Below are 26,656 nucleotides of genomic sequence, written 5' to 3' on the forward strand. Positions count from 1 at the left end.
AGATTTATGCAACACGCTAGTGACATTTCCATTTCTCATTCTAGTCAACATAGCACAATGACGACTTTCATAAAGTATGTGGGGACTACTGGCTTTAACCACACATTTTTAAAATATTAAGACAAAATAAAAATAACCTCTTCCTAGCCTTTTTAAAAATTTTGATTTTGTATTAAAAACTGTATGAAGATGAAAGGACTGGAGAATCGTTATTTTTTATTTTATTGAGCACTTACTATGTGCTCGCCACTATTCTAGCAGCTCCTTTAGTCCTCAGGATCCTCTAAGAATTGCTTACTGTTACTTCTCCCTATTTTATAGATGAGGAGGTTAAATAAGCTTGCCATAGTCATAGAGTCAAGTAACAGATACAGAATCCAAACCTAGCTCCAAAATTCACTCACATAACTGTTACACTATATTATTTTTCTTAACACATCCACATTTTTCTAACACATCCATAAGCACTCTACTTTAATTCCTAACACAATTTGGGAAGGCACTGCTGACTGGCAGTAAGGGATCTAAGTCTGTAGCTTCCTACTGAAGAATTCTTTGCCTTGAATTAGTTTATTTGTCTGTTATTCTCCATTATCTAAAAATAAAGAATACCTCTTTTGAAAATATTTCCCTTACTGGACCTAAGTGAGTAAAATAGACTCCGATTACTCACAAAACTATTCTCTCTAAATTTATACACACAACTGAATGAATGAATGAATGAATGAATGATGGGTGTGTCTGTGTGTATATAGGTGTATCTGTGTGTGGTATTTACCCCTCCATCTAGAATCAACAAGAATGGCTTTGAAACAAAATAATCTAATATTTAATTCCTCTACCACAGCTATACTGCAAATTTATAATATTTTAAGGTAGTATCTTACCAAGTTATCTTATTGCCAGATATTACATTTAACTCCTTGATATCCAACTCATATTGTTTTTCTTTATATACACTTAAAAATTTTAAAACCTGTATGCGTTATTCAGTCAAAATATTAAATTGAAAGGTAGAAATTTTTAAATAAATAAAAAGTTCAAGATATTTCAAAGGCCAGTGTTTTCCAAACTTCTTCACGATTTTTACCATATCTGTATACTCATTTGTATACAGTCTACTGATGTAAATGTTAATCACATTTAATAAACACCTTCAAAGCAACATCTGGACTGGTGTTTGACTAAACAACTGGATACTGTAGCCTAGTCAATTAGACACATAACATTAACCATGACAGCCACTCATATGTAAATTTTAAATTTTGGAAACTCTGAATATCATAGCGGCCCACATGTAAATTTTAAATTTTGGAAACTATGAATTTCGCAGAAGACCAATATTAGTGAAACTGGTTTTGCTATCCTAAATCCTAAGTAACATATCTTAAAGCCTCAATTATTCTGCAAATCTGGGCATATAAAATCTTGAATAATTGTACAAAAACTCTTTCCAAATAATAAACACAATTCTACTGAGGAAGAACACTATAATGTAAAGACATTTAAAGCTTGAATTTGAATTTGCATACCACACAAAATACTGCAGTATCCTACATCAAGTGCCATTTCTGCAACTGGAAAAAGAGCCTTGGCCTGACATCATGCTGTTGGGATGGCTTTCTTCTAACAGGGCAAGGGACAGGGAAAATTGGGAAAGTCACTACTGTACCCAGAAGCAACATATTAATAGCAAATATAAATCTGATAGTACTGCATACATTACATCAGTCATCACATTCACACCTAATTTCATTACAAAATTAAGATTGGAAACTTCCAGCATTCTGGCATGTAGTTTCAGGGCACATCAAAACCTCATATCACCTGAGGCGATCAAGGCAAAATTCCAGACCGCCAACAGCACTATCTAATTTGACTATACAGTTGCATATTTTTGCTGCAGAGATAAAGAGTACAGCAGTGATGTTTGCTTGCATCTGCATGTTACCAGATAAGTGGGTTCCAAGGGCTTGTTTTTCCAACCCTCACTCAAAAGAATTCTGAGATCATCAGTTCTGTACTTACTTTCTGTGGGAGAAGCTGACACTCGGTTGTACTTAGTTTAAGCGCTCTGCCCTCAGCAATTAAGGCTAATTTGTGATATATATACTTTTCTTAAAATACTCTCTTGAGCATATTAATCCAAAATACTACCACCAACATATTTAAAACAATTGTAATATAATATTGATTTCTGTATCCCTGCTGTTTAGCAACACTTTCAACAGTTTCAACCTTTCAACAGTTATAGATTAAACAATATCAGATTGAATAACTATCCTTTAAATATTCTATGTGCTAGGCCTTTTCTTATATATGCATACATCAGTCAGCTATGCCATCATTCAACAGAAATTAGTGAGCATTACTTTGTTCTAGGCATTATTCTGTTCCATGGGCACATAGAACATTCACAGAAAAATAGGACACAGCACCTTAAGAAGCTGACAATCAGCTAAGGGAGAAAGAAAAGTAACAGATTAAAACACAGCAAAGATTAGTGTTGAGTACCATGGGAGTTTGGGAAACTCCATATCTCTTAGAATGACCAGGGCTCAGACTCAGGTAAAATAAAGCTGCTTATGAATCAGTGTAAGGATTAAAAGACAGCATTGAAAGCCCAATTTTAAAGTATGATTTTATAATGATACAAATCTATATAATAAACACAGACTGTTCTCGTTTAATCTTACTATATCATGTCATTCTGATTATAATCATTTTGATTGCAATAAATGATATAACTGAGGCTCAGAGGAATTTTTCTAGCCAAGTTTCTTGAGTACTTTGGTTTCAGAATAATTGTTCCCCAAAGATATCCACATTCTAATCCCTGAAACCTGTAAATATGTCACCTTACATGGCAAAAAATGATTTTGTGAATGTGATTAAATATCTTGAGATGGGAGATTATCCTTGATTATCCTAGTAAACCCAGTAAGAAGGGTGCAGGAAAGTCAGATTCAGAGGAGATATGACAACAGAAGAAGAGTTGGGAGGAAGGGGCCCCGAGGTGGGGAGCCTCTGGAAGCTGGAAGAGCAAGGAACTGGCTTCTCCTCTAGAACTTCTAGAAGGAACACAGCCCTCTGGACACCTTGATCTCCAGACTGTAAGATAACAAGTGTGCATTGTTTTAAGTCACTAATGTGCCTGGCATTATTATAATGCTTTGCATGAATGAAATCATTTCAGCCTCACCATTAGTCAGCTGCTGCTAAGGGACTTATATTTAATCATCACAACAAGCCTTACAATGTAGTATTAGTTTTATCCATGTTTTACAAGTGTGAAAACCAGGGCACAAAGACTTAATTTGCCTAAGGTCATACAGCTAGTCACTGACAAACCTTGAGCCTGAACCCAAGCAATCAAGGCTGCCTCTTGATTCAAAGTTGTCTTAATCTGTGTTTCCTCATAAAAGCAGAGCCTGAGATAAAGGTCTGTATGCAGCTAATTGACGTATAGACTAGGAATTAGGAGTAGGCACTTGTAATAGTGAAAGAGAGAAGAAAGAAAAGCCAGTTCAAGGATGCCTTATCAGGCTGTCTCATGATAACAACTGGGGTTTCATCCCACTGGGTACCCTCTGAGGAGTCTGGACAATGCATCTCAGAATTGGCTACTCAAGGGACAACAGAACGAAATATTTATCCACCAGCTCACATTCCTTATCAATCTAAGTGTTTCTCACCCTTTCATGCCTGCACATCCACCAGAATAGTTGAGTGGGTTTCCATACTCCAACGTGGAGGCAGCTGAGAAGCTGCGTGGTGACAGATACTCAATGCAGCAGAGGTGAGGTTCAACCAGGGTCCACCTGGCCCAGCTGGTTGCTACAGCGATAACTGGAGAGAGAAAATGTAGGCTGAAAGAATATAACTTTGGGCATAAAAGGAATCTGACATAGCTAGTCTTTTGATTCCAAATTCAAGATTCTTTCTATTGTATCGTCATGCATTTATCCAAGTAATCACTTATTTTTGCACTGATATGATCTGTTCGTTTCCGTGAGAACAGCTGACCAATAAAGTGTATTCTTACAATATATCCCATAAAAGGTGGGTTGTGCTGTTTTACATGGATTACTCTTGCCTCACTAAATGGAAGTTAAATTCCTAGAAGGCAGATGTAATAACATATACCACCCTTGATTTTTCCACAATAACCAATTCAACAACGGACTCAAAAAAAGGTACTAATTATGATCACTTGAATACAACTTTCACTTGTCTTATTAATAATTACTGCCAGAATTTAAATAGTCCCACTAAGGATTTTTACAAAATACTTTCTTCATGTTCTCATGATCCTTTCAAATCTGTTTCAATTCTCTTTTCTTCTAATTTTAATAGCTTGATGTTTTTCGTCCAATATATCACATAATTTGATAATTTGCTTTCTAGTGCTAGACAGTAGAATCACCAAGGACCAAGCCCGGAAACCCTGAAAAATCTTTCTTTCCAGATGGACCACAAACCAAATTGAACAAAATAAAGCTTCAAAAATATTCCCGAGTATAATTCTATTTTTATACAACTGTCATTTTTATAAAAAACATTTCTTCTCAATTGGACAAAATGTACACTGTAGCAGACCCTCAAACAATGATGGTATTAGAATATGTAGGATAATGTGGTGGTGACTATCAGTTATTAATTTGAGTCCGATTATAAAGGTATAATGGAATTAATCAGTTGTGATATACTATTATGTAATATATCTGGTCAGTAAGTGAAAAGCAGCCAAGTATTTTGTATATTAGCATCATAGGAACATTTCTTAGGATACAGCACTATTTTTTTTAAGCACTGTATATTTTCCTCATTTTCAAGACAAAAATATTCCCATGAAGAAAAATCCATACTAACACACTCAAAGAAATACAGAAAGTAAACCTTGTTTTAAATATTTAAATTCGCTTGAGATTTTTCAATCTCTTCTTGGCTTTACACCTATCAGAACAGTGTCTGTTTCAGGAAAATAAGGCAAAAAAGTCCCACTGAGAATTGCTGTCAATTCTGACTACAAAAATTAAAATGAAATCATATGCCAAAATTTTTTATTATTTGGAAGACACTAATCTGTATAACTGGCTAAAGTTACTTTGAAAATGTATTATTGAGTATAATTTCATTTAATGGATAGTTGCATATAAATAATTTTCTGTACGTATATATCATACACATGAGTTTTTTTCTGTATATTTATTACTTTAAAATCATTTAAATTTACTGACATAAAGAAATTTATCTTTAATTTTATCTGCATTTAATAGAAATATTTTCTAGAACACGACTGCACAAAAGTTTTAAAAATTAAGACTCATTTTTTTTTAAGTAATTAACACTTGTTAAGGATAAGCCACATACTTAGGATTTTGGAGCCTCTAGCATTTTGTGAGACTCATTAATCATGATCAAGTACACCATGAAAAAAACATCCTATGCCAATGAAAAGAACTATTGAGCTATGGTAATAAATCATCAATTCACAAGGAAATGTGGGACTTCAGTTTTTATGGGCTCATCGAAAAGACCTGCATACCATAAACACATATGCTTGGTATTTAGTGCTATTGCTTTTAGAATATGGGGAAAGGACAAAAGAATCCTACCTTTCAAATAAAAAGATTAATCCAAGATTCTAATTTTTTAAAGTCATAGACCTATAAGCTTCTTAAGAACAGGTATGGATCTTTAAGGAAGGCTCTTTGGAAGCCTGACATAATTATTCAAATGGTAGAGAACACAAATTTAAAACCTATTTTTCAAATGTAAGAACTCGATCTTTGAAGAGCAATATTTTAAAAAAGTAAACAAATATTTTCTCATGTTTCATTAGAAGAAAAGAGGTTATCACATTGTAGTTGCAAGTTGTAATTTTATATGAATAAGTTTTTTATTCATACTGATGTTATTCTTGTTCACCTACCTGTTAGGTTCCCCTATTTTCCCTGTTCCTACAGTGGGATTCCAGAGAATGGCCTCCAATTTCTGAACAGGTCAATGAGCATGTACTAAAGAATAAGATTCAGTAGAGCTTCTGGATTGCTGGGAACACCAGAGAAAATGTGTGAAACACAGCATATCGGAACCTATCCTATATTGGCCCATCTCTGCCTGTTTGAAATTACATGTAATTATCTTGTAGGAATATTGTTTTGACCATCTGTGTTAAATAATTCAATTGTCTAACAGCACTAAAAAGTATGCAATTAATAACAGGAATGATATTAAACTCTGAAGAACCTGAGATCTGCCGTAATGGGAAAGTAGACCAATGGAGATCAAAACCCAAAGAAATATAAAACAGAAACCTTTACACAACATAAAAACTTAGCCATCCAACATCCCATCCAATAATTAAAATAAACAAAGTATCCATTTATCATGTTACAGTGTCTGGAATTCTTAGTGGAATAGTTTCCGACTGTGTTCTGAGAAATTTCCTTTGTTCACTCACACAAAATAATCTCAAACCAGATGTACGATGATCAGCCAGGTTTAGGTGGGAGAAGACTTTTATTCTCATTAACCTGTTAACAGATAAGTATGTCAGTAATGCCATGTAGTACCATTTGACTTAAGGGAATAGAAGGATATATTCCTCCAGTTTCAATAATTCCCTAATATATATTATATGTTGTCCTTAAAACTTCTTTACATTTCAGTACAGATATACTTTCATCAAATACTTTTCTTCTAGAATCTACTTCCATGTTCTTTGTTTTTCAAAATTTCTATTATAATTACATGTGTCCTCAGCTAAGTGGTATGCTAAAATTCCAGAAGAAAAAAAAGTGAAGAAGAAGAAGCTAGGGACAGGGCCAAGTGTAGGAGGTAAACTCTGCTTCAATGCATGCAGAGTGATAATTTCAGTTAATAAGGAGGTATGAATCAAATGAAATACAAGAAAATTACTTAATTTTTTTGCTGATTTTATACAAAATGCTGAAGTTCAGATAATGTAAAACTGCAATGATGCCATCAGTAACAAACTGGTTACTGAAGATTATGAAATCAAAGAGGATTTAGCGTAGCTCAAGATTAGACACTACACCAAAAAAAGTTGTTATACTCTGTATACTCTGAGAAAATTTGTATCTGAAACTTGGTAAAGGTTTTCTTCTGCTTGACAGCAATCCTAAAAAACTGACAAAAGATTACCAATAATGAGCTGTAAAGATAAAAGAGCCTTTTCTAAATTATCAACCATGCTAGAGGAAAAATTGAACTACTCTTCTATTTTCCTCTATGAAAAGTATTACAAAATTATTTTAATTAGACAAAGTGGTCAAAATGTATGTGAGCAAAATTGTAAAACAACAGTGATGTAGAGATATAACAGACAGCTAATTAATAAAAACATAATGTTCTAATTACAAATTTTATGATCATTGTACTATTTGTAAGTTTTCTTAAGTTAGTTTTTTGTGTGATTTTTTTATTCTAAATAAATAATCTCTTCTATCTAATTCGCTACCCCTTTTCTTAGAGAGGATCCCCAAATTGTATATGTTTTAGGCTTCACAGATCCTATAACCATCCCTATTTTGAAACAGAACACCAATCAGCAACTTGGAAGGAACACAAAATGGCAGAGACACCAAAAAAAAAGCAGCCGGCAAAGGAGGCAAGAGTTACCAGGCTTAGCCAATGACTGATGATTAGAATTCTAGGAAGCTGCAGCGTAGCTCAAGAACTAGGACGCCTCCTTCGTTCTCAGACTGCCTTAACTTGAAAAGAATCTGCTGTGTAAAGGTGGCAACATCACCCTAGGCAAAAGATACCCCATTTTTAGGGGAGGAAGATTATTTCCAAAATCCTACAAGGTGGTCCCGAGATGAGACTCTCAGCACTGTAGAAACCCTCCTCTAATCAACAGGATTATGAATAGTTGTTGGCTAATCAAAAAATAAGTTATGGTGGTGATCCACGAAAACGACATTTTCCCAACATTTTATTTTAACTTGAAATGTCTAAGAGTATATCCCTTAACCAGTTGTTTGATGTAGGGTCAAAGGATTTCCTCTGAATATAGGTCACTGATTGGTATACCATATTTTTTAAAGAAACCATAGCTATACCACTGAGTCAGTAATTTTCAGTTTCATTTTATGTTAAAACTGAAAAAAGCCTCTCACAAAGTAACTTGCTTGCAAACTCCTTCTATATTTCTATGACTTTTTACAACCATTTATATTAGCATTTTCCATATGAAATTGTCAATTTTAACATTTATGACCTATAAGACGGTCATTTCATAAGGTTAATTTGTAACCTACAAAAACAGCAATATTTATACACTTTGCATGTAATTTGATTCTTACCTTAATTTTTGAGTCTTTAAAACACAATCAATTTACTTTCCATAGAAGAAGCTATCTCTTTCTGAATGTATCTTACGTGGATTTCAGTAATATTTAACTAAATAAATGTACTGGCAATAACCACAATGTCTATAAATATGTTTAGTGGAATCTGTAACGTGCCACTTAGATCCCCCTTCAGGACTAAAGGACTTGCTCCCCCAGTTCCTGGGAGTGCAGCACAAACAGCCCTCAGCTACCAGCTCTCCTTGGGAACTGAAGAGAAAGCCACTGCTTGCGGAAGCCCACAGCCAGTGACCAGGCAACATGAGGGGAGTAAGGTCCAGCCTCTAACCCTCAATTTGACACACCGCTAAAGGGCCATTCCAGATCTCAGGAGCTGTTTGTGGTGGTGGATGAAGGCTTTTTGAAACTGTGCTGCAACCCATCGTCTCCCTCTGCTGAAGCCTGTTTCCTTCCCTTACCTTTTCCAGGTGTTGATTAAAGAGTGCTCCCTAATAAACTTCATGTATGCTAACCTCTAGCTCAGAATCTACTTCCCAGGGAACTTGACTGAAAGTAAAACAACCGACTCTTTATTATAAGTAAATAACTTTAAAATTTATAGGAACAAAGGTGCACAAGAACATCCCAGCAAAGCCGGCTTGCAGGAAGCTTGTCTGTGCTCTGGGCCCTACCTGGGTGGAAAAGAGAGAGATTGGCAGTTTCATATGAATACAAAGACCACACAGTGGAATCAACAAATTTGTCTCCCTCAACAGGTGAGTCAGATCATACACAGTAATCTAATTCACCACTGAGGTGTGTCCATTATGTGAGCAGGAAACCCCCAAGGGGCCCAAGGACAGTCTAGCTCACTGTAATGTGAATCTCACCATAAACTGTCTGTCTGAGCAACGCATGTTTGAAATTTACTAAATCCTTGACTCTCTTATTTTCCAAAGTACTTCTCTTTATAAGTAAGAAATTGAAAAGTAAAAGGCATATATTATAGTGGAAAACCATTGTGATTCAAAAAAAAGTTCAAGACATTTATATTCAAGAAGAAATGCACATAATTTTTATGAGTAGTCCATTTAATTGTGTATGTAGTAATTCCTCTTACTAAGGAAAAACCAGCATTAAGGCACAGTTTTGCTATTTCCACGTAATTCTAGGCCCATCCTCTGTTCCATGCTCTTTGAAGAGACAGCATAACAATCCCAACAGAGTATTTTGGCTCTCTACGTCAGCAGGGGGAGGAGGGATCTTAAAGCTGAAACCTCATCTTATTACAGACACTGTGGAATAAACTGATCAGTTCAATATATATTTTACTATAGGATCAAAGTTGGAAGTCACTGCTAACCAAATTCTCAAATCAGTCTTTTCTATATTTGCCACATGTAGATACATCTCTGGAGTCTATCTCCTCAGGTGTAAGCACATCATAATCTACAAATGTATCTGAATTTCTATTCTTTTGTAAATTCAAAATAAACTCCAGAAACCAAATAAATATCCCCAGAGTGTTATATCACATCTTTGACTTTGGTGCAGACTGCAGGCATAACCATCATTCTCTATGTCTATGTAGGACTCCTAAGGAAAGCAGATAATCACCACATAGCTTTATTTAGTTGAACAAGACAGCCTACATAAGCAAAATAATGAAATGCATAAGGACTAGCATAAATTTTGGAAATAAATTCCCAGAGGGAGCGGCTAAGTACTACTTTAAAACAACTGCCTATATTCAGATGTCAACTGAAAGATTAAACCAGTGGCTCTGGCCATGTTATCTGCCTCTTACCACCACAGACAATGTGTCTGCGGTGACTGTGCGCCTCAGGGGCATCAAGCATCCTGTTGAGCATTCTGTAGAGGTTGATGGTTTGAGGGAATATAGCTGCTTTCAGGGGACGACACTGCAGATTAAACTTTCAGAATGTTTTTTCCTTTGGGTTATTTTGTACTTGTGGATGGAGAGCCTACCCTCTTATGCCCTCCCTTTATATACACACATGCGTGCACGCACACACTTCATAATGGTGTAATCATTACCAAGCCACGATGATTGTGGTTTCTGAAAGTCAGATGTTGTCTTGACTCGTGACTAATTCAGATGACTAAAATAAATTCAAGACAAACACGTTCACGCTATAAAAGGAAAAAGTGAAGCTTTTATATACGGTTCTCTGCTATGCACAAGCAAAGTGTATATATGGAATATGCTGCACAGGTGAAGTGAGAACCTTTTCCACATAGTAGGCTTTAATTTTCAATTTCAAAATAAGAATGAGACTTTCTCAAGTAGAAAAAAAGGGAGAAGGACACATGAAGCAGATAGAACAGGGAAGGTAATGCATAGAAATGCAAGAGAACAATGGGCATTCAGGGAACAGCACATCAGCTCCCCAAAAGGCAACAGCTCTGATCTGGCAGTCGTACGCGTTCTCCTGTTCTCCTGCATTGTTTGTAATCCACAACACAGGCATCCCTGTGCTTGGCATGTGCCCTGGAAATGCTCAGGCCAACCACTCACCAAGACCTAACATGCATAGCATCCCAAACCTGATGCTGAACTCCAAAGACACAGTCTCAGAGGGCAGTTTTAAAGATGAATTAAGCAACATTTTTAAACCAAGCATTCTAAATTAATAAGAACTGTAGGTGAAATTGAAACAGCATTTCTTTATCTTGTGTTTTCCAATTTGCAGTTCCCCAACAAGATCCTGCTTTGTCACATCTTGATGCCTTTCTGCAACCTGTTCTCCCTGCGGAAGTGTTCCTCTCCATGCTTCTACTCAGACGGGTGCAATCTTCTTTGTGTGCCGAATCTGAAAGGCTACCTGCTCTGTTAAACCTTTCTCTACTCCTGCTCTTTAATACTTGAGTAACCTACACTTATCTCTTTTTATGTTTGTTGTAATTTGTAAGACTGGTTTCCAAATTTCCCCTCATCCTGTCCTTCTTTCCCTCCCGTGCCACAGATTATAAGATTGTAAAGGGCAGAGAGTGCAATTTATTCTTTTTCTATCCCTGGCGCTTACTACAGCACCTGACAGACAGTAGGTTCCCAGGAGGTGTATGACAAATGAATAAATAATTTCTAGGCTTGTGCTAGTTGTTCTTTATTTCAATTTGGGAAAATCAGGTGTCTCACTTGGTGAGGATGATGATACTTGCTGAGATGTAGCACCTCACCCCCTGCTCCAACACAGGTTAATTTATGATTAATTAGGCTTAATTCTCTAGTGCACAACTGGCAGGAGCCTCTGAAATTCCCCCACAAGGAACACGCCTGCAATCATGTTTTACACTCTAGATGCAAAGTCAAATTTTTCTCTCACCTCTAATTCCTACCACCCTCTGGATAACAGTAGGAATATGAAGCCTTAATTTCACCATGTATTACTTCAGAAAATACATCTATATAGTCTAAGTGGTTTTAGAAGTCTAAATGGAAACTAAATGTTTCCTATAACCTTATCAAAGGGTCATACAAACATACACACAAATTTAAAAAAAAACACCTCTTTGTCCTTCGAGTTGTTTAAAGAGCAATCTACTTCAATAGTAATTCAGTCCCAGAACACAAGTTTGGCTCCATAAATAAGTATCAGAGTGAAGGACAGACAGCTTTTTCCTTCTCAACTAGGAAGATTTTCTCCATAGCATAAAGAGAAATAAGTTCAGGGATTGTTTCCTTTATATATTTTCCTAGCAGTTTTATATATTCCTTCTTTTAACTTTATAAAACCTATATAATTTCAGCTTCATTCAGCCATTCCATAATTTAACAAATAGCTAATTGAAAGAAATGGTAATTAAAAGGAATTCTAATCAAATAATCTGACTTTCTGACCTTCATTTATGTTTTCATTAGAACCACATACATACTAATTTTGAAAAGTTTCCAACAGCCTTCTGTTCAAATTTTAACTATAATATCCTACTATATTTTACTTACTTGGTATCCAATTTGAATCTATCCCTGAGTTCTGCATGGTGAATATCAAGATCCCAGATAAAAGGCTTGTCAGAAACCTTCTCAGAATCTCTGGTCCCTGAGTTTGGATCGTGAGGGGCACTGTACACAAGAAAAGATGAGAGTATGGGGAAACCCAATGGCAGTAGATGAGGTAGAATAGAATAGTGGTCAATAGCACAGGTTCCACATAAAAAAGAATGAAATAATGCCATTTGCAGCAACATGGATGGACCTAGAGATTGTCATACTGAGGGAAGTAAGTCAGACAGAGAAAGACAAATATCATATGACAGTGTATATATGTGAAATCTAAAAAAAAAATGGTACAAATGAACTTATTTACAAACCAGAAATAGAGTCACAGATATAAAAAACAAATTTATGGTTACCGGTGGGGAGAGGAGGGAGGGATAAATTGGGAGACTGGGATTGACATATGCACACTACTAAATATAAAATAGATAACTAATAAGGACCTACTGTATAGCACAGGGAATTCTACTCAATATTCTGTAATGGTCTATATGGGAAAAGAATCTAAAAAAGAGTGAATATATGTATATGCATAACTGATTCAGTTTGCTGTACACCTGAAACTAACACAACACTGTAAATCAGCTATACTCCAATAAAAATTTTTACAAAAAAGAGCTCAGGCTCCAGAGCTAACTTGCTGAGGCCCAAATTCTGTAACTGTAGGCAAGTTACTTAACAGTCAGTTTCCTTTTCTATAAAATGGTGATGATAACAATACTATTTACTTCATAGGGTTATTGTGAGGATTAAATAATAGTATACATACTTAAAATGCTTAGACTCCTACTGGACACAAGGCGAGCTTTAAGTATTTGATCTTATAAACGTTATTATTATCAATAATATATCCCAGCTAAAGAAAAATCTGAGTAGGTATCAAACCTCTGAGTTAAAAATTATCTTAACCGAAATACATTGATTGACCATCCTGTGATCAATGGCATCACTGAATAGTCAACTAATCAAAAGCAGGTCATGCTTTATCTTTAAGGGAACATGCTGTGAGTTAAAGTTTACCCTTCTTAGTTCATGATTCTTAAATTGCAGCTAATCCATCTAAGAAAGACATATTCTATATCTGCTATTATGTCAAGAGCTATGGATAAAGAGCAATGCAGTATAATACACGGTCACATTCCTCAATACATTTTGGTGAGAGAAAATCCACCTCATAGGAAGGAACTGGTAATTAAGTGATAGACACTAACTCAAAATGCAATGGGAATTCTGGAGAAAGAATAATCAATCCAGAAGGAAAGGCTCTAAGAATAAAAGAACAGTCCTTGAGCTAAGCTTTGAAAGGTAGAAAAAGTTGAAGTAAGAAAGGAAGAGGAGGGCTTCCCTGGTGGCGCAGTGGTTGAGAGTCCGCCTGCCGACGCAGGGGACATGGGTTCGTGCCCCGGTCCGGGAAGATCCCACGTGCCGCGGAGCGGCTGGGCCCGTGAGCCATGGCCGCTGAGCCTGCGCGTCCGGAGCCTGCGCGTCCGGAGCCTGTGCTCCGCAACGAGAGAGGTCACGACAGTGAGAGGTCCGCGTACCGCAAAAAAAAAAAAAAAAAAAGAAAAAGAAAGTAAGAGGAGCAGGCCTCCCAGGCAGAGAAGAAAACCTGAGCAATGAGCAGCATGCATAGATAAGTTCTCATTGACTAGGAATGAGTGACAAAGTCAAACGTGACATTGAGGGGACTGGTGGTGTGAGTGTACATCCAGCTCCTATGACTGAAGTTAGTTTTCTGTTCCTCCTTGTTTCCCTTCAAAATGGAAATGTGTTTTCACTTTATATGAAAGGAAAAGAGATGCTTTGATAGATGACACTCCTAAAGAGATGTCAAGGCTTCATGAAACAACCTTGAATACCATCCAGTTCTCTTGATACCTTGTACACTGGTTTCCTTTCTTCCTTCATGTTAAATTACTATGGAGATTTGCATGAAAAGGGGATCTTTGTTTCTCAGAGTTCATCTGCTCCAGTAGCCATTTACTCCTCACTTCATTGTCACTCGTCTTCTCAGCAAAGAGAGGGTGACAACTCTAAGTAGAGAATAGCGGCAAGGGCAGACGTACTCCCAAGGACCAAAGACTCTGTTGTCATGTAAATCAGCTCAGAAATAAAAGGGAAGAGAAGTACAGAGAATAGGTTTTAGAAGCAACTAAATAAAATGGTTTCCATGGGGGCAATAGTGGTTCTTTAATATGTATCAGTGTCTCTGAGTTCTTTTTGCAACAGTAATTCATCATCATAAAGCCTATTTCCACGTAGCTTCTTGGGTATTGCATCCAGTGAGGGTACGCCTGTAAAAAAAGCCATTGCTAATGGCTCTCTTGGTTTCAAAATGCTAGATTCATGCTAATGGAGAAGATGAGCAAAACAAAAGAGAATAGAGGCAAACAGAAAAATCACATTATTCACAAGGAAAACTTAAGTTGAGCTGTGGATCATAATAAGGACCTTCAATATTTAAAATGGAAATTTATTATCACACTAGCCCTATATGCCATGCACCAGCTCAGAAGCCCTATACGTTTTGTGGGAAACATATACATATGGACAAAAGGGTAAAGAATGAAATTTGATGCATTTCAACAAAATTCTATCTGCACAACATGAATTTCATTATACTGAAGTGTGCAGCAAGGAAATATGTACAACAGACTGTAAGAAAATGTTTACTTATCTGTTTTAAAAGTGTTTAATGTGTTATGGTTAAGAGAAAAGAGTCTTTAAAAGTTGCTGTCAGCAGCTACTCATCTGACTGACAGATTCCTTACCAAAGCTAAAGGAGTGAGTAACCCTGGAAGCAGTTCATGCATGCAGGCAGCATAAGTGTTAAGTGAGCCCTGGGTAAATTTCACCCAATGAACTCCTTCTAATGGTAAACAACTTCACCACTGTATAGTTAAAAAAAACCACTAAAGGAATCTAAAAGCTATTGAGGGGACAGAGGAAACTGAAAGGACAAGAGTAGACGCCCGCAAGGTATATAAGTCCCCCTTTGCTTCAGAAACCAGCTCGACTTCTCTCTGAGTCAAAGAATCTAGGCAAGATGGAAAACAAAGGCCATTATCTGACCTTCAGAGTCAGTGAAAGAGCAATGAGAAGAAATCAAAAACGAAGAAAAGTTTCTGTTTGCTGTTGTTTTGGTTCCTCCCATCTGCAGTCACTGCTCACTGCCTTGTGTAGCCGTGACTGGTGGTACTCACTAGGTAGATGAAGCTTGAAACAGGTGGGCACCAACCAGGTGCCTCCCAGAGTCATCTTGAAGTCAAAGGACTGCGAAATCAGTAGAAATCCGTTAAAGGATTCTTTCTTGGCTACTGTAAATTTATGCTGAGAGAGCCCCATAATTAGGTAAGAAAAAGTAGAGCAATGCCAGATTCATCTGAAACCTAGAATAGTTTGCTTCTACATCATCTGGCTTTGCTTCCATCACTAGTTTAGACCTCATAATCAAAAGACAATCAAACATTTTTGTGCCTCAAATCCAAAAGAACTGAAACTGAATTCATCTTCTTCCATCAAATTTGTTTCTCTCCCATGTTCTCTCCCTCGAGAACCATCACCTTCATCTGCCCAATCACCTGACCAGAAATCCTGAGAGTCATCCCTGAGGGTTCCTTCACACACAGTTACCAATTCTTGCTCCTCCTACTGCTTTAGAATCTCTTTTATAACTATCACCCCCCCCACACACACACACACTGCTTCTGCCCTAGTTAAGGCCTTTACAGCTCATCTATACCACTGAAGTAACCAAATAACTTTTCTTTTAACCCCCAGATTTACTCCTATCCAATAAATCCTCCACACTGCTCCCAAGGGACTCATTTGCAAACGCCCATAGTCGCTTCTCCCTAGCTATAGTATAAAATGCAAAATCATCCTGATTTGGTCCTTATATGACAGTCCATCGTCATACCCTAGCCCACACGTGGGTCCTCGGCACCAGCCACGCTAAACTACAACTTGTTTCCTAAGCGTGGCCTGTTCTCTCTTGCCTCCCTGCGCTTCAAAACTGGTCCCCTGTCCTCCCCTTGGCCCACCCTATGTGCCCTTCAAGTCTCAGGTGAAGCGTGTTCTCCTCTGTGATGTACTCCCTGATGTAGTGTCAAGACTCTCCCTTTCATCATCTCATAATACCTTTGTGTTCAGCACTTCACACTGCTAAAAAAGAAACCCACTCAGGCTACAAACAAATGGATATTTGTTGTAAAATCAAGAGTATAAACGAGGAAGAGAGGCCCCATGGGAATGCCTGAATACCCACCCAGCCAGGCCTCAGGAAGAGGGAGCACAGTTCAAAAAGAGAACAGCACTGAGGACCCAGGCAGCTCGTATGACTTACATCAGAAGTAAGAATATGTTAAGCCCTTTGTCCATGCCCTGTCATTATTATACCACAGAGTCTTCCAACTTCTGTTCCCATTAACAACTGTGTAACTTTTTCTACATGTTGAGTTCAAACTATTTGGAAGAGAAGATCGGATCAATGCGGTTAGGCATCATGATCTCTACTGAAGTGTTCTTTCCTATCACCCTCCCCCCACAGAGCACTGTCCAGCTTACAGGTACGCTGTGTGGGCCAGATTGAGTCAGCTGTGGCCAGAGTGGCGAGTCCACTGGGCAGCAGCATGGTAATCCATGGTGAAGGAATCTCATAAAGGGACTGTGGGGTGGTGGCATTCTGCGATGTGGCATGTCCAATATTCCTTGTATATAACTTACAAGGAACTTAACACATTGTGCTATACTCGCTTGCCTGATTGCATGACTATCTTCCAAAAAGACTGTGCTCTTTGTGAAAACCTTTATACTCTAAGCTCCAGGTTCACTGTAAGAATATAGTAGGTACACAATAAATATTTGCTAATAAATGAATGAATGAAGGGTACACTCACAAAAGTTTATTCAGTTAGTAATACTGTTCTAAGTATCTTGTTTTTATATCCCATTTAGCTGAAGCACGTTATCCAGATATGCACTGTACATCTCCTAGAAAACTGTTGAGCGGAAACTCCCTCAAATCATAGACACAAAAACTTCACACCAAGACAGCCGTTCTGGTGTGCCTAGAAGACCATGAAATTATAGAATATCAAGACTGGAGGGCTTCCCTGGTGGCACAGTGGTTAAGAATCTGCCTGCCAATGCAGGAGACACAAGTTCGAGCCCTGGTCCGGAAAGATCCCACATGCTGTGGAGCAACTAAGCCTGTGTGCCACAACTACTCAGTCTGTGCTCTAGAGCCCGCGAGCCACAACTACTGAGCCTGCGTGCCTAGAGCCCGTGCTCTGCAATAAGAGAAGCCACTGCAATGAGAAGCCCATGCACCGCAACAAAGAGTAGCCCCAGCTCACCGCGGCTAGAGAAAGCCCGCGTGCAGCAACAAAAAAGACCCAACGCAGCCAAAAACAAACAAAAAAGACTGGAAGGGATCTGCAGATCATGGTCTTGATCCTCTCTCTATCAGGACACACACAACAGGTACTGTTTATATAAGTAATACAATTTTCCAAAGGTAAAGGGGACCATAAGCTCTGTTCAGTTGTATGTAAAATACAGGTCCACTTCCTTCTTTCCCATAGATCCACTTCTCAGTTGAGACACTCGATAACATGTTGAGATTAGGAAATCTAAGCCTTTAGAAGAGAAATTGGTTGCTCAAGGTCACACAGCTGCCTAATGGCAAAGCCAGATTTCTCCTCATCAGTCCAATGTTCTTTTCTAGTTCTCTGTTTAGCATTCCTCAGTCCCAAAGGCCCAAACTAAGTTTTAACCTAATACTTTAACCTAAATGTCTGCCTTAATCATTTGCCGCCAGAGGCAAGAGCAAACCTAAATCCACATAAATAGAGAATTCAGCAAACTGTTTTTAAGAGAAAACAACCATTTGCATATAATGGAGAGGCAAGGGCAAGAGCAGGGACACAGGAAAAACTACAACTCTAAGAAATTCTTCTGTATTTCAGTGAATGGTCATTCAGTAAACTAACTTTTGACGTATTGACCTACAACCAGTACCTAAATACATGGCTGTATAAACATAGTTGCGGGCTAACTCAGAAGTCTCATGTAAGCCATTATCTGTTCATATAAAATTGTGCATGATATAAAGTACAATAATTGTTCTTTCCTAACCTAGTTAATGTTTGGTTGTTTTGTAATTTTAAAAATACCAGATACCCAATTAATTTAAGCCCATTGTTTTCCAGGCTTTTAAGTTACAAATTAGCAAATTTCTTCTATACATACACTTAGCATATCTCTGGTAATTGAGAACAGAACTTGGACCCTTACTAATAGCAAGCATATGAAGGAGAATATGAAATGTTGATTACATTCATGGATTAAAACAAAAATCTGTGGTGTGTGAAGTGTTTGGTATTTAAACCAAGAGCTTATGAAGATCAACATCAAAAGAAAATTTAAATTAATTACTATGGATTACATGTTTACAGAATCCAGAGTAAGAGAACAAGAAAATGCAACTGAGGACTAAAAATGACCAAAATATTGGCCTACACTCCATTTAAAATACATACTTCATTTTGCACTAATCTTACAGTTACTACCTTCTTAAATCACCAAGCTAAAAGCCAAATTTATACTACTTTTCACTGTGTGAGTACACATATGTATTAGGTATAAATATACATGAATGCAAACGAAATAATCAAATCAAGAAAAAGAAAAGAAAGAAAATGAACCCAGACTCTCTTCCATTCACTCTTACTTACACCGTTTTGGGAAATCCAGTTCCATCCAAATCTCCCTCGTTTTTCCAGGAAAGTACCTGCAATAGAGAGCACAGAATTCAGTGGCAACCAGCCTGGGCCTTTCTGCTATTTCTGCTTCACTCTTTCACATCCGGTTATCACTCTCAAAACGCTTTGCCTTTTTGGTTGTTGTTGCCGTTATTGCTCTTTCTCTTCTAGAAAGGTCATTTCTAAGAGCAAGCTCCTATTTTTCTGCTCTCTAGGCCACTGACTTAGTTATCTCTTTAGAGAATCTAGAGGAATTCCTTCACACCAGGAAACACTTATGCTACTAGGCCTCACCCACACTCCTCCCCAGGCTGAAGATGGGATTTTTTTGAATTTATTGGGACTGTCACACAATTTCTGGACACTGACTCTGACTTCTCAGAGGTAGCCACTTACCCTCTACCCCCAAAAGAGGAAATTATCCAAAACTCATGCCTACTTGTACTAAGGTTTCCAGATAAAATACATGTTTCCGTTAAACTTGAATTTTAGATAAACAATGACTACTTTCTTAATAGGTATATTCCATGCAATATTTGGAACTTACCTGTAATTCAAATTTAACTGGGAAACCTGTATTTTTATTTGGTAAATCTAGCAATCATAACTTGTAGCCCTCCTTCCTTTTGAAAGATTCTATTTCATTTTCTCCTCTAGGTTTTTCTCACTTTTGAGTAGCAGTTCAGTCCTATGCTCCTTATTGTTTTATATTTCTTTGAGGGATTTCCTATGCCAGATACAAGTGTACACACATGAGTACATATGAGCATATATGTGTAGTCAGAAAAGTTTGATGTCGATAACTACAATAACATAGGGCTAAAGTATAAGTCTACTGCCAAGCCTCCCTCAAGGGCTTTCTGATAATTTTCCATGTCATCCAACAGAAATTCAAAACAGTCCTTCATTCTCTAATTTATGCCAACACGGCTCTTAAAAAGATGGTGTTAGGGAGAGGGCCTTCTTTGGTAAGGCTTTACTGCGTCATCTGAATTGGTAGCCAGATCCATACATAAGTTGTCAACTGGTAAACAGAAATTGCTCAGATTTTGACTTGGCATAGAAGAGTCCCAAACCAAATACTCTGTTATAACATTTGACCTGTCTAAAACTGTACACATTTTGTCAACACCCTAAGCGTAGGAAAGAAGAGAAGCCAATAATTTCTGTCTCTCTCAATCATCTTTATTTTTCCCTTATGCTTTCTCTATTTGCATTGAAGATAAAAGAACAGAGAAGAGCCAGAAAGAAAACGCTATGTCGTGCACATACACACAAACACATTTCAACTTTTAAGAAAAAAAAAATATATATATATATATATTGGAAAGTATACATTGAAATGGTAGTTCATCCAAAATAATAAGTAAATCATGGATTCTCTTGGCGAATGTATGGATGAAAATGATTTCCTAAAAAACAAATTCTATTTCTTAGTTATCCTGATGACATATCCTGAAAGCCAGAAGCCAACATGCCTGCTTTTTCTTTCTTCTAAAGACCCAAGATGCCCCAAGATGATGGCTCCTGTGGTGGGAGTTGCTTCCATTGCTAGGTTTCCTGTGGCCAGAATTGTAGGGAAGTTATTCAGGAAAGGAAGCAAAGGTGACTTACTTCCCTATTTGCTCCTAAAAAACACTAAAATACCTAAGCACCTAATGGGAAAAGAGGACACACTTGCAAAATGTCCCAGAGAGTGATGTCCTTTAACACTCTAGGATGTTGCATTTCTTAGATTTAATCTAATTCTTATGGGAGTGGTGACTTAAGAGAATACTATCCATATATACAGAGAATATAAATATCAGACATGATATTTTGACTTGGCATAGAAGAGTCCCAAACTAAATACTCTGTTATAACATTTGACCTGTCTAAAACTGTACACATTTTGTCAACACTCTAAGTGTAGGAAAGAAGAGAAGCCAAAATCAGGCATGTCAAACTCAAGCACGTGAGAAATAATCAACAGTATTATAAAGCAACTTAATTTACATTCATGTTGTCATCCCCATAAGCCAGTGGGAAACTTATGGTCTATGACAAAATTTAGAGATGCTCTAGGCAGCACCAAGGGGTCGGGAAGCTGTGGTTAACTACAGTATCTATTAAACAAGTTAGTTGGTCTGGTGTACACAGATTATCACCAAGATGTCTGGTGAACCTCTCAGCCTGGCCTTTCCAAGTCCATCAACCCTCTGATGATTTCTACCATCCTTAGAAAGCTTTGCAAAATTTCCTTTTGTCTCGCCAACCTAGATGCCCCAGGAAGCCTCTGCTCTCTAAGATCTAGCCATATGCTGACAAAAACCTGAGCAGGTCCACTGTGTTCTTGGGGCCACATACCCCACTCTCTCCTTCTCTAAGGAAATGCTAAAGATACATCAGAGAGAATTCATTTCCAGCTCATGATTCTTTAAGATAATTATTTTATAACCAGTAATTGCCATCCATTTAAGCCCTTAAGATGTACAGAATATTTATATTGTTTGTCCTGCCACAGGCCTCCCTGAGGTTAGAGATTACACAACCACTACCTACAGGAAGGAGGAAGTAATGGGAATGAGGGGGAAATACAGAGGGAAAAATCTCACAGACTAATATCTCAAAATATCATAGAACCAGATATCTAAGTTCAAGCTCAACTAAGAGTTCCTCATTTTAAAAGTCAGAAAACAAGCCATTAGTGGTGTAAAGTCAAAGCTTTTGTTTCTATGTCTTTTTAAGATGTTTGACCTCAAAACACTTCATTGTAGAGAACATTGTTGAAGAGTCGGAGGTTGACTAAAGGATGAATTTCAGGAACACGCAAGGATAGGATGTCTATAGTGTTTTCATAAGGTGATGATATTAAAACATAAAAGAAAAATATATCAAAATATAGTGTGACATAATAAATCAAAATTAAATGCAGAACTGCCTGTCTTTATAGGTACTGGTGAGTAGATTTGCATTTTCTTTTCTGTTAAGGATGGAAACAATGGTGGATATGAAAGAAGCATCTCATTCTTTACATTCTGGCAGATTTACAAACCAATAAGCATCACATCAATGATCTTTTTTTTTTTTTTTACCTAATATCTGGCTTTTATTTTTTTTCTTAAAGAAATACTATTAGTTTAAAAAAGAGAGTTCCAAGAAATTTAAAAGGATTCCCAGCAATGATTATTTCTGAGATCTATCAGATTTGAAACATAATTATAAAAAGCTAAAACCAAAGTATACATTCCTACTTTTTCCTTTTAAAAAAAATTCAGACGATGTGTCACATCAAGAAAGTTCAGCAGGTTACCAGGGCCACAGCCTTAGTCATCCTCGGAATCACTGTCCCTCCTGGTGGGGATGGAGTATTGCACAGAGGAAAGCAGCACATCTTCTATGAGTTTCTTAGGGTTTTCCTCCAGGCTTGTCTTGATTGCTCCAGACTCAGACAATTTCCACTCCAACTTGTCCATTGTCAGGTTCGTGCCACCAAACACCAGAGGTCCAATAAATTCAGCCTTGATATCACCTTCAAGGCACACAAACGTCGTGGGCAGATTCCTATCAGGATAACTGGGTATGCAGGTTGTTGAAATGGCTTTGATAAATTTGACATCAGGAAACCTCCTGGCAAGTCCACTGAAGTGCTGATTTATCAGAGAACAGAGGGGAATCCCTTGTTTGTAAAGGTGCAGGATGACCCACAAGCCCTCACCAGCTTTGTTAACTTTTTTTTTTTTTTTTTTTTTTTTTTGCGGTATGCGGGCCTCTCACTGTTGTGGTCTCTCCCATTGCGGAGCACAGGCTCCAGACGCGCAGGCTCAGCTGCCATGGCTCACAGGCCCAGCTGCTCCGCGGCATGTGGGATCTTCCCGGACAGGGGCACGAACCCGTGTCCCCTGCATCAGCGGGCAGACTCTCAACCACTGTGCCACCAGGGAAGCCCCTGTTAACTTCTTGAACATAATCGTTTCCTGAGATTTCCAAAACTTCTCCAAATTTATTCTTCAGTTGGGTTGCTTTCCACTCGGCCAGTCTCTGCTGCCTGTACTTTTCAATCGCACGTTCATCTCCCTCACTAAATTCCTCTTCGTTATCCTCCAGTTCTTCCAAAGTCATGTCTTCATACGTTTTCACAATGGACTGCTGAAGGACCCGCTCTTCTGCCTCCTTCTCCAGATCTTTCAAACTTCCCTCGGAGGGCAAGATGCCTCTTTTGCGTAAGATGTCTTTCCACTCGGTGTCTGCGTTGGAGTCCTGCATTTTCTCACGAGTCGCTCGATCCCAGCCGGCAGCCGCCACTCTGCCCCTCAGCTTTCCTCCGCGCATGCGTGCAGCCGCCGACCCGCTTCTTCCCAATTATCTTTTTATTGTACACACCCTGGTGAATTTTTATTCCAAGAGACATAGCTCTTTTGAATCTAATATAAGAGTCAGCCAAGCAAATCAAGTTGGGCAGGATAAGTCGTAGATTTTTGAAGTGTGAGGTGTTTTCCACTTACATGAAAATAGAGAAGTGGACCTCACTTTATAAATAGCTTTAGTTTGGCTACACATGACAACAGTTTTCCAAAGAGTAGTTCCAGGAGGCGATTTGCAGAGGAAGGAATGTGACTAAGTAGTCTGGTTCCGGATGTGTAGGTGGACAGCAGTGACACAGAAGGCTTCTGACTGGCCCTGAAGGACTACCTAGTGTAATATACCAATCCAACGACCGGATTCTAAGATCACCTAGCAAATGGACCATTTCAAAGGTAAACTCCCCTGACATGCTTTGCTGAAAATATCAATAGCTTGTTTTTGCCTAAGCTTCAGCCATACCAGAATATAAAAGGATGAGATTAAACTCCACATAAGGAGTAGGAAAAAGAAAACTGAAAATGAAGAAACTTAAAAGAATGAAGAATGAAAAAAAAAAGATTTCACGAACCTCAATTAGGATAAAGAGTGAGCCTAAAAGAAGAAGGGTAGAGTAGTTTAGAAAGAACTGTTTAAATCTCAAGTAGGCCTCGGGCTTATAGCTCTTTAGTAGAGAACAATGCAACCCTGGCAGCAGAAAGCTCAAAATGACCTCATGGGCCTCTCAGATTACTCCATGATTCAAGAGTCATGTGTGTCTGGTGTGTGTCCACCAAGGCTGGAGCGCACGTGATGGGACAACCAGCAAAGAATTTCCTGGTACCACATGTGAGTTAGGCAGAGCATGTTTGAAGATAATGATCCTCTATTTTTAAAATGTGAGATTTAATGTGCCTCCTAATCCTACTTTGGAAGTCTGCTTCTTTATTCATACCAGCATGTTTATTTTAATTTTGGTATATTTTAGAAAAATGACAATATTCCAAGGAAATAAAGAAAGAAAAGATTGAGTCAGAAGAGTTTCTGTTCATTTGCTGAAGCTTCTGGAGAGGAAAACAGGAATAGAGTTAGTGATTCCTGTAGGCAAATAATACTTGATTAGCATAAAAGTGGTGTTTTTTTCCAAATAATGTCAAGATGCCTTTTGTACTAAACAACTCCACAGGGCAATTTGACATTTCCTTAGTGGCCTGCAGGTTAATTCACACTCTCCTTGGTCACCAGGAAAGTAGGATCAAGTAGGGGCTATGCTCTGCCTTTCTGTGTAACCCCCTACATACCTATAGTGGCATTCCAACCACTTCCTGTATCCAGTTTTATCTCCCTCCAAACTTTTCTTCACCTTGCAACCAGAGTGCTCTTTCAAAAATGCAAACCTAATAAATGCCAAAGGCATGATCATGAAAGAAATAATTGATAAGCTGGACTTTATTAAACTTTAAAACTTTGGTTCTACAAGAGATAACTGCAAAAAAAAAAATGAGAAGACAAGACACAGACTGGGAGAAAATATTTTGCAAAAGATATCTTATAAAGGACAATCATCCCAAATAACTCTTAACGCAAAAGGTACTCTTAAAATTCAACAAAAATAAAACAAACAACCTGATTTAAACATGGACCAAAATCCTGAACAGATACCTCACCAAAGAAGATATACAGATGGCAAATCAGCATATGAAAAGATGCTCGACGTCATCTGTCATCAGGGAAAGGCAAATTAAAACCACGAGATACCACCACACAACTATTAAAAAGACCAAAACCCAAAACATTGACAACACCAAATGCTGGGGAGGATGTGATGCAAGACCTCTCATTCACTGTTGGTGGGAACACAAAATAGTACAAAAACTTTAGAAATTAGTTTGGCAGTTTCTTACAAAACTAAACATACTCTTATCATACAATCCAGCTCCTTGGTATTTATCCAAAGAAGTTGAAAACATGTCCACACAAAAACTGCACATGGATGTTCCCAGCAGCTTTATTCATAATTGCCAAAACTTGGAAGCAATCAAGAAGTCCTTCATCTGAATGGATAAACTGTGGTACATCCAGACAATGGAATATTACTCAGCTTTAAAAAGAAATGCGCTATCTAGTCATGGGAAGACATGAAAAAACTTTAAACGCACACATTACTAAGTGAAAGAGGCCAATGTGAAAATGCTGCATACTATATTATTCCAACTACATGACATTCTGAAAAGGCAAAACTATATAGACAGTAAAAATATCAGTGTGTGTCAGGTTATGGGTGGGGGAGAGAAGAATAGGTAGAACACAAAGAATTTTTAGGGCAGTGAAAATATTCTGTATGATAACATAATGTTGTATACATGTCATTATACATTTGTCCAAACCCATAAAACCTACAACACCAAGAGTGTACCTTAATGTTAACTATGGACTTAGGGTGAATATAATGTGTTCATGTAGGTTCATCAATCATAACAAATGTACCACTCTGGAGGGAGGATGCTGACAATATGGGAAGCTATACATATACCCACTGCTGTAGCAGCCAGGGATACATAGGAAATCTCTGTACCTTTCTGATAAACTTTGCTGTGAACCTAAAACGTCTCTAAAAAATAAATAAATAAAACTTTAATAACAACAACAAAAATTGCAAACCTAATCAGATCACCCATTGCTAGCTTAATAAAATGACTTTTCCATGACTCTTAGCATGAAATCCACTATATGTAACATGATTTAGGTCCAAGACCTACTTTCTCAGGCTCACACTGTCCTTCTCTGTGCACTGTGCCTCAAACTCACCTTTTTGTCCCTCAGATTTCATCATAATTTTAAATATGTATTTGTCCAAGAATGTGTTATTTTAATATAGGTGTTTGCCGCCAGTCTTGAGATCCATGATAATAAAGATCATATATTCCTATTTATTAAGCTACTTGGAAGCAGAACAAAAATTTGATCCTAGGTTTCCTGCCTTCAACACCATTGCACTTTTCACTCCACCTTCTCTCCTTAAGTTTCTCTATCTCAATTCCGAAACACTGTGACTCTCAAGACATACTATCCAGGTGAATTTCCCCAGGTTCTCAGCCCTCTTTTTTATTTACCCTGATTTTCTCACTTTTTCACCAAGCAGGCTATTCCCCACCTCCCTATCATTGCCCATGATCCTCCCATAACTTGGAACATTATGGATTTTCCAAGGTTAACCTGACACTTCACTTCTC

General features: G+C 37.8%; 1 protein-coding gene and 1 long non-coding RNA gene across 2 annotated transcripts; both read right to left on the reverse strand.

Annotated features, from left to right (window-relative positions):
- Positions 1–1,605: 1,605 nt before the first annotated feature.
- On the reverse strand, positions 1,606–19,138 carry LOC125964315 (uncharacterized). Its single transcript, XR_007477228.1, has 4 exons — positions 19,077–19,138; positions 6,467–6,539; positions 3,696–3,849; positions 1,606–1,626 (listed from the first exon to the last, which is right to left on the reverse strand). It is a non-coding gene; the product is annotated as an uncharacterized LOC125964315 (long non-coding RNA).
- A 3,085-nt stretch (positions 19,139–22,223) lies between these two features.
- LOC101277732 (phosducin-like protein 3) lies at positions 22,224–23,348 on the reverse strand. The gene is made up of 2 exons (XM_004265116.3): positions 23,030–23,348; positions 22,224–22,803 (listed from the first exon to the last, which is right to left on the reverse strand). The coding sequence occupies exons 1-2, from the start codon at positions 23,346–23,348 to the stop codon at positions 22,409–22,411; spliced, it is 714 nt and encodes a 237-aa protein (XP_004265164.1). The 3' UTR covers positions 22,224–22,408.
- Positions 23,349–26,656: the final 3,308 nt, after the last annotated feature.

Source organism: Orcinus orca, chromosome 4 (assembly GCF_937001465.1).
Source record: "Orcinus orca chromosome 4, mOrcOrc1.1, whole genome shotgun sequence".
Classification (NCBI taxonomy): domain Eukaryota; kingdom Metazoa; phylum Chordata; class Mammalia; order Artiodactyla; family Delphinidae; genus Orcinus; species Orcinus orca.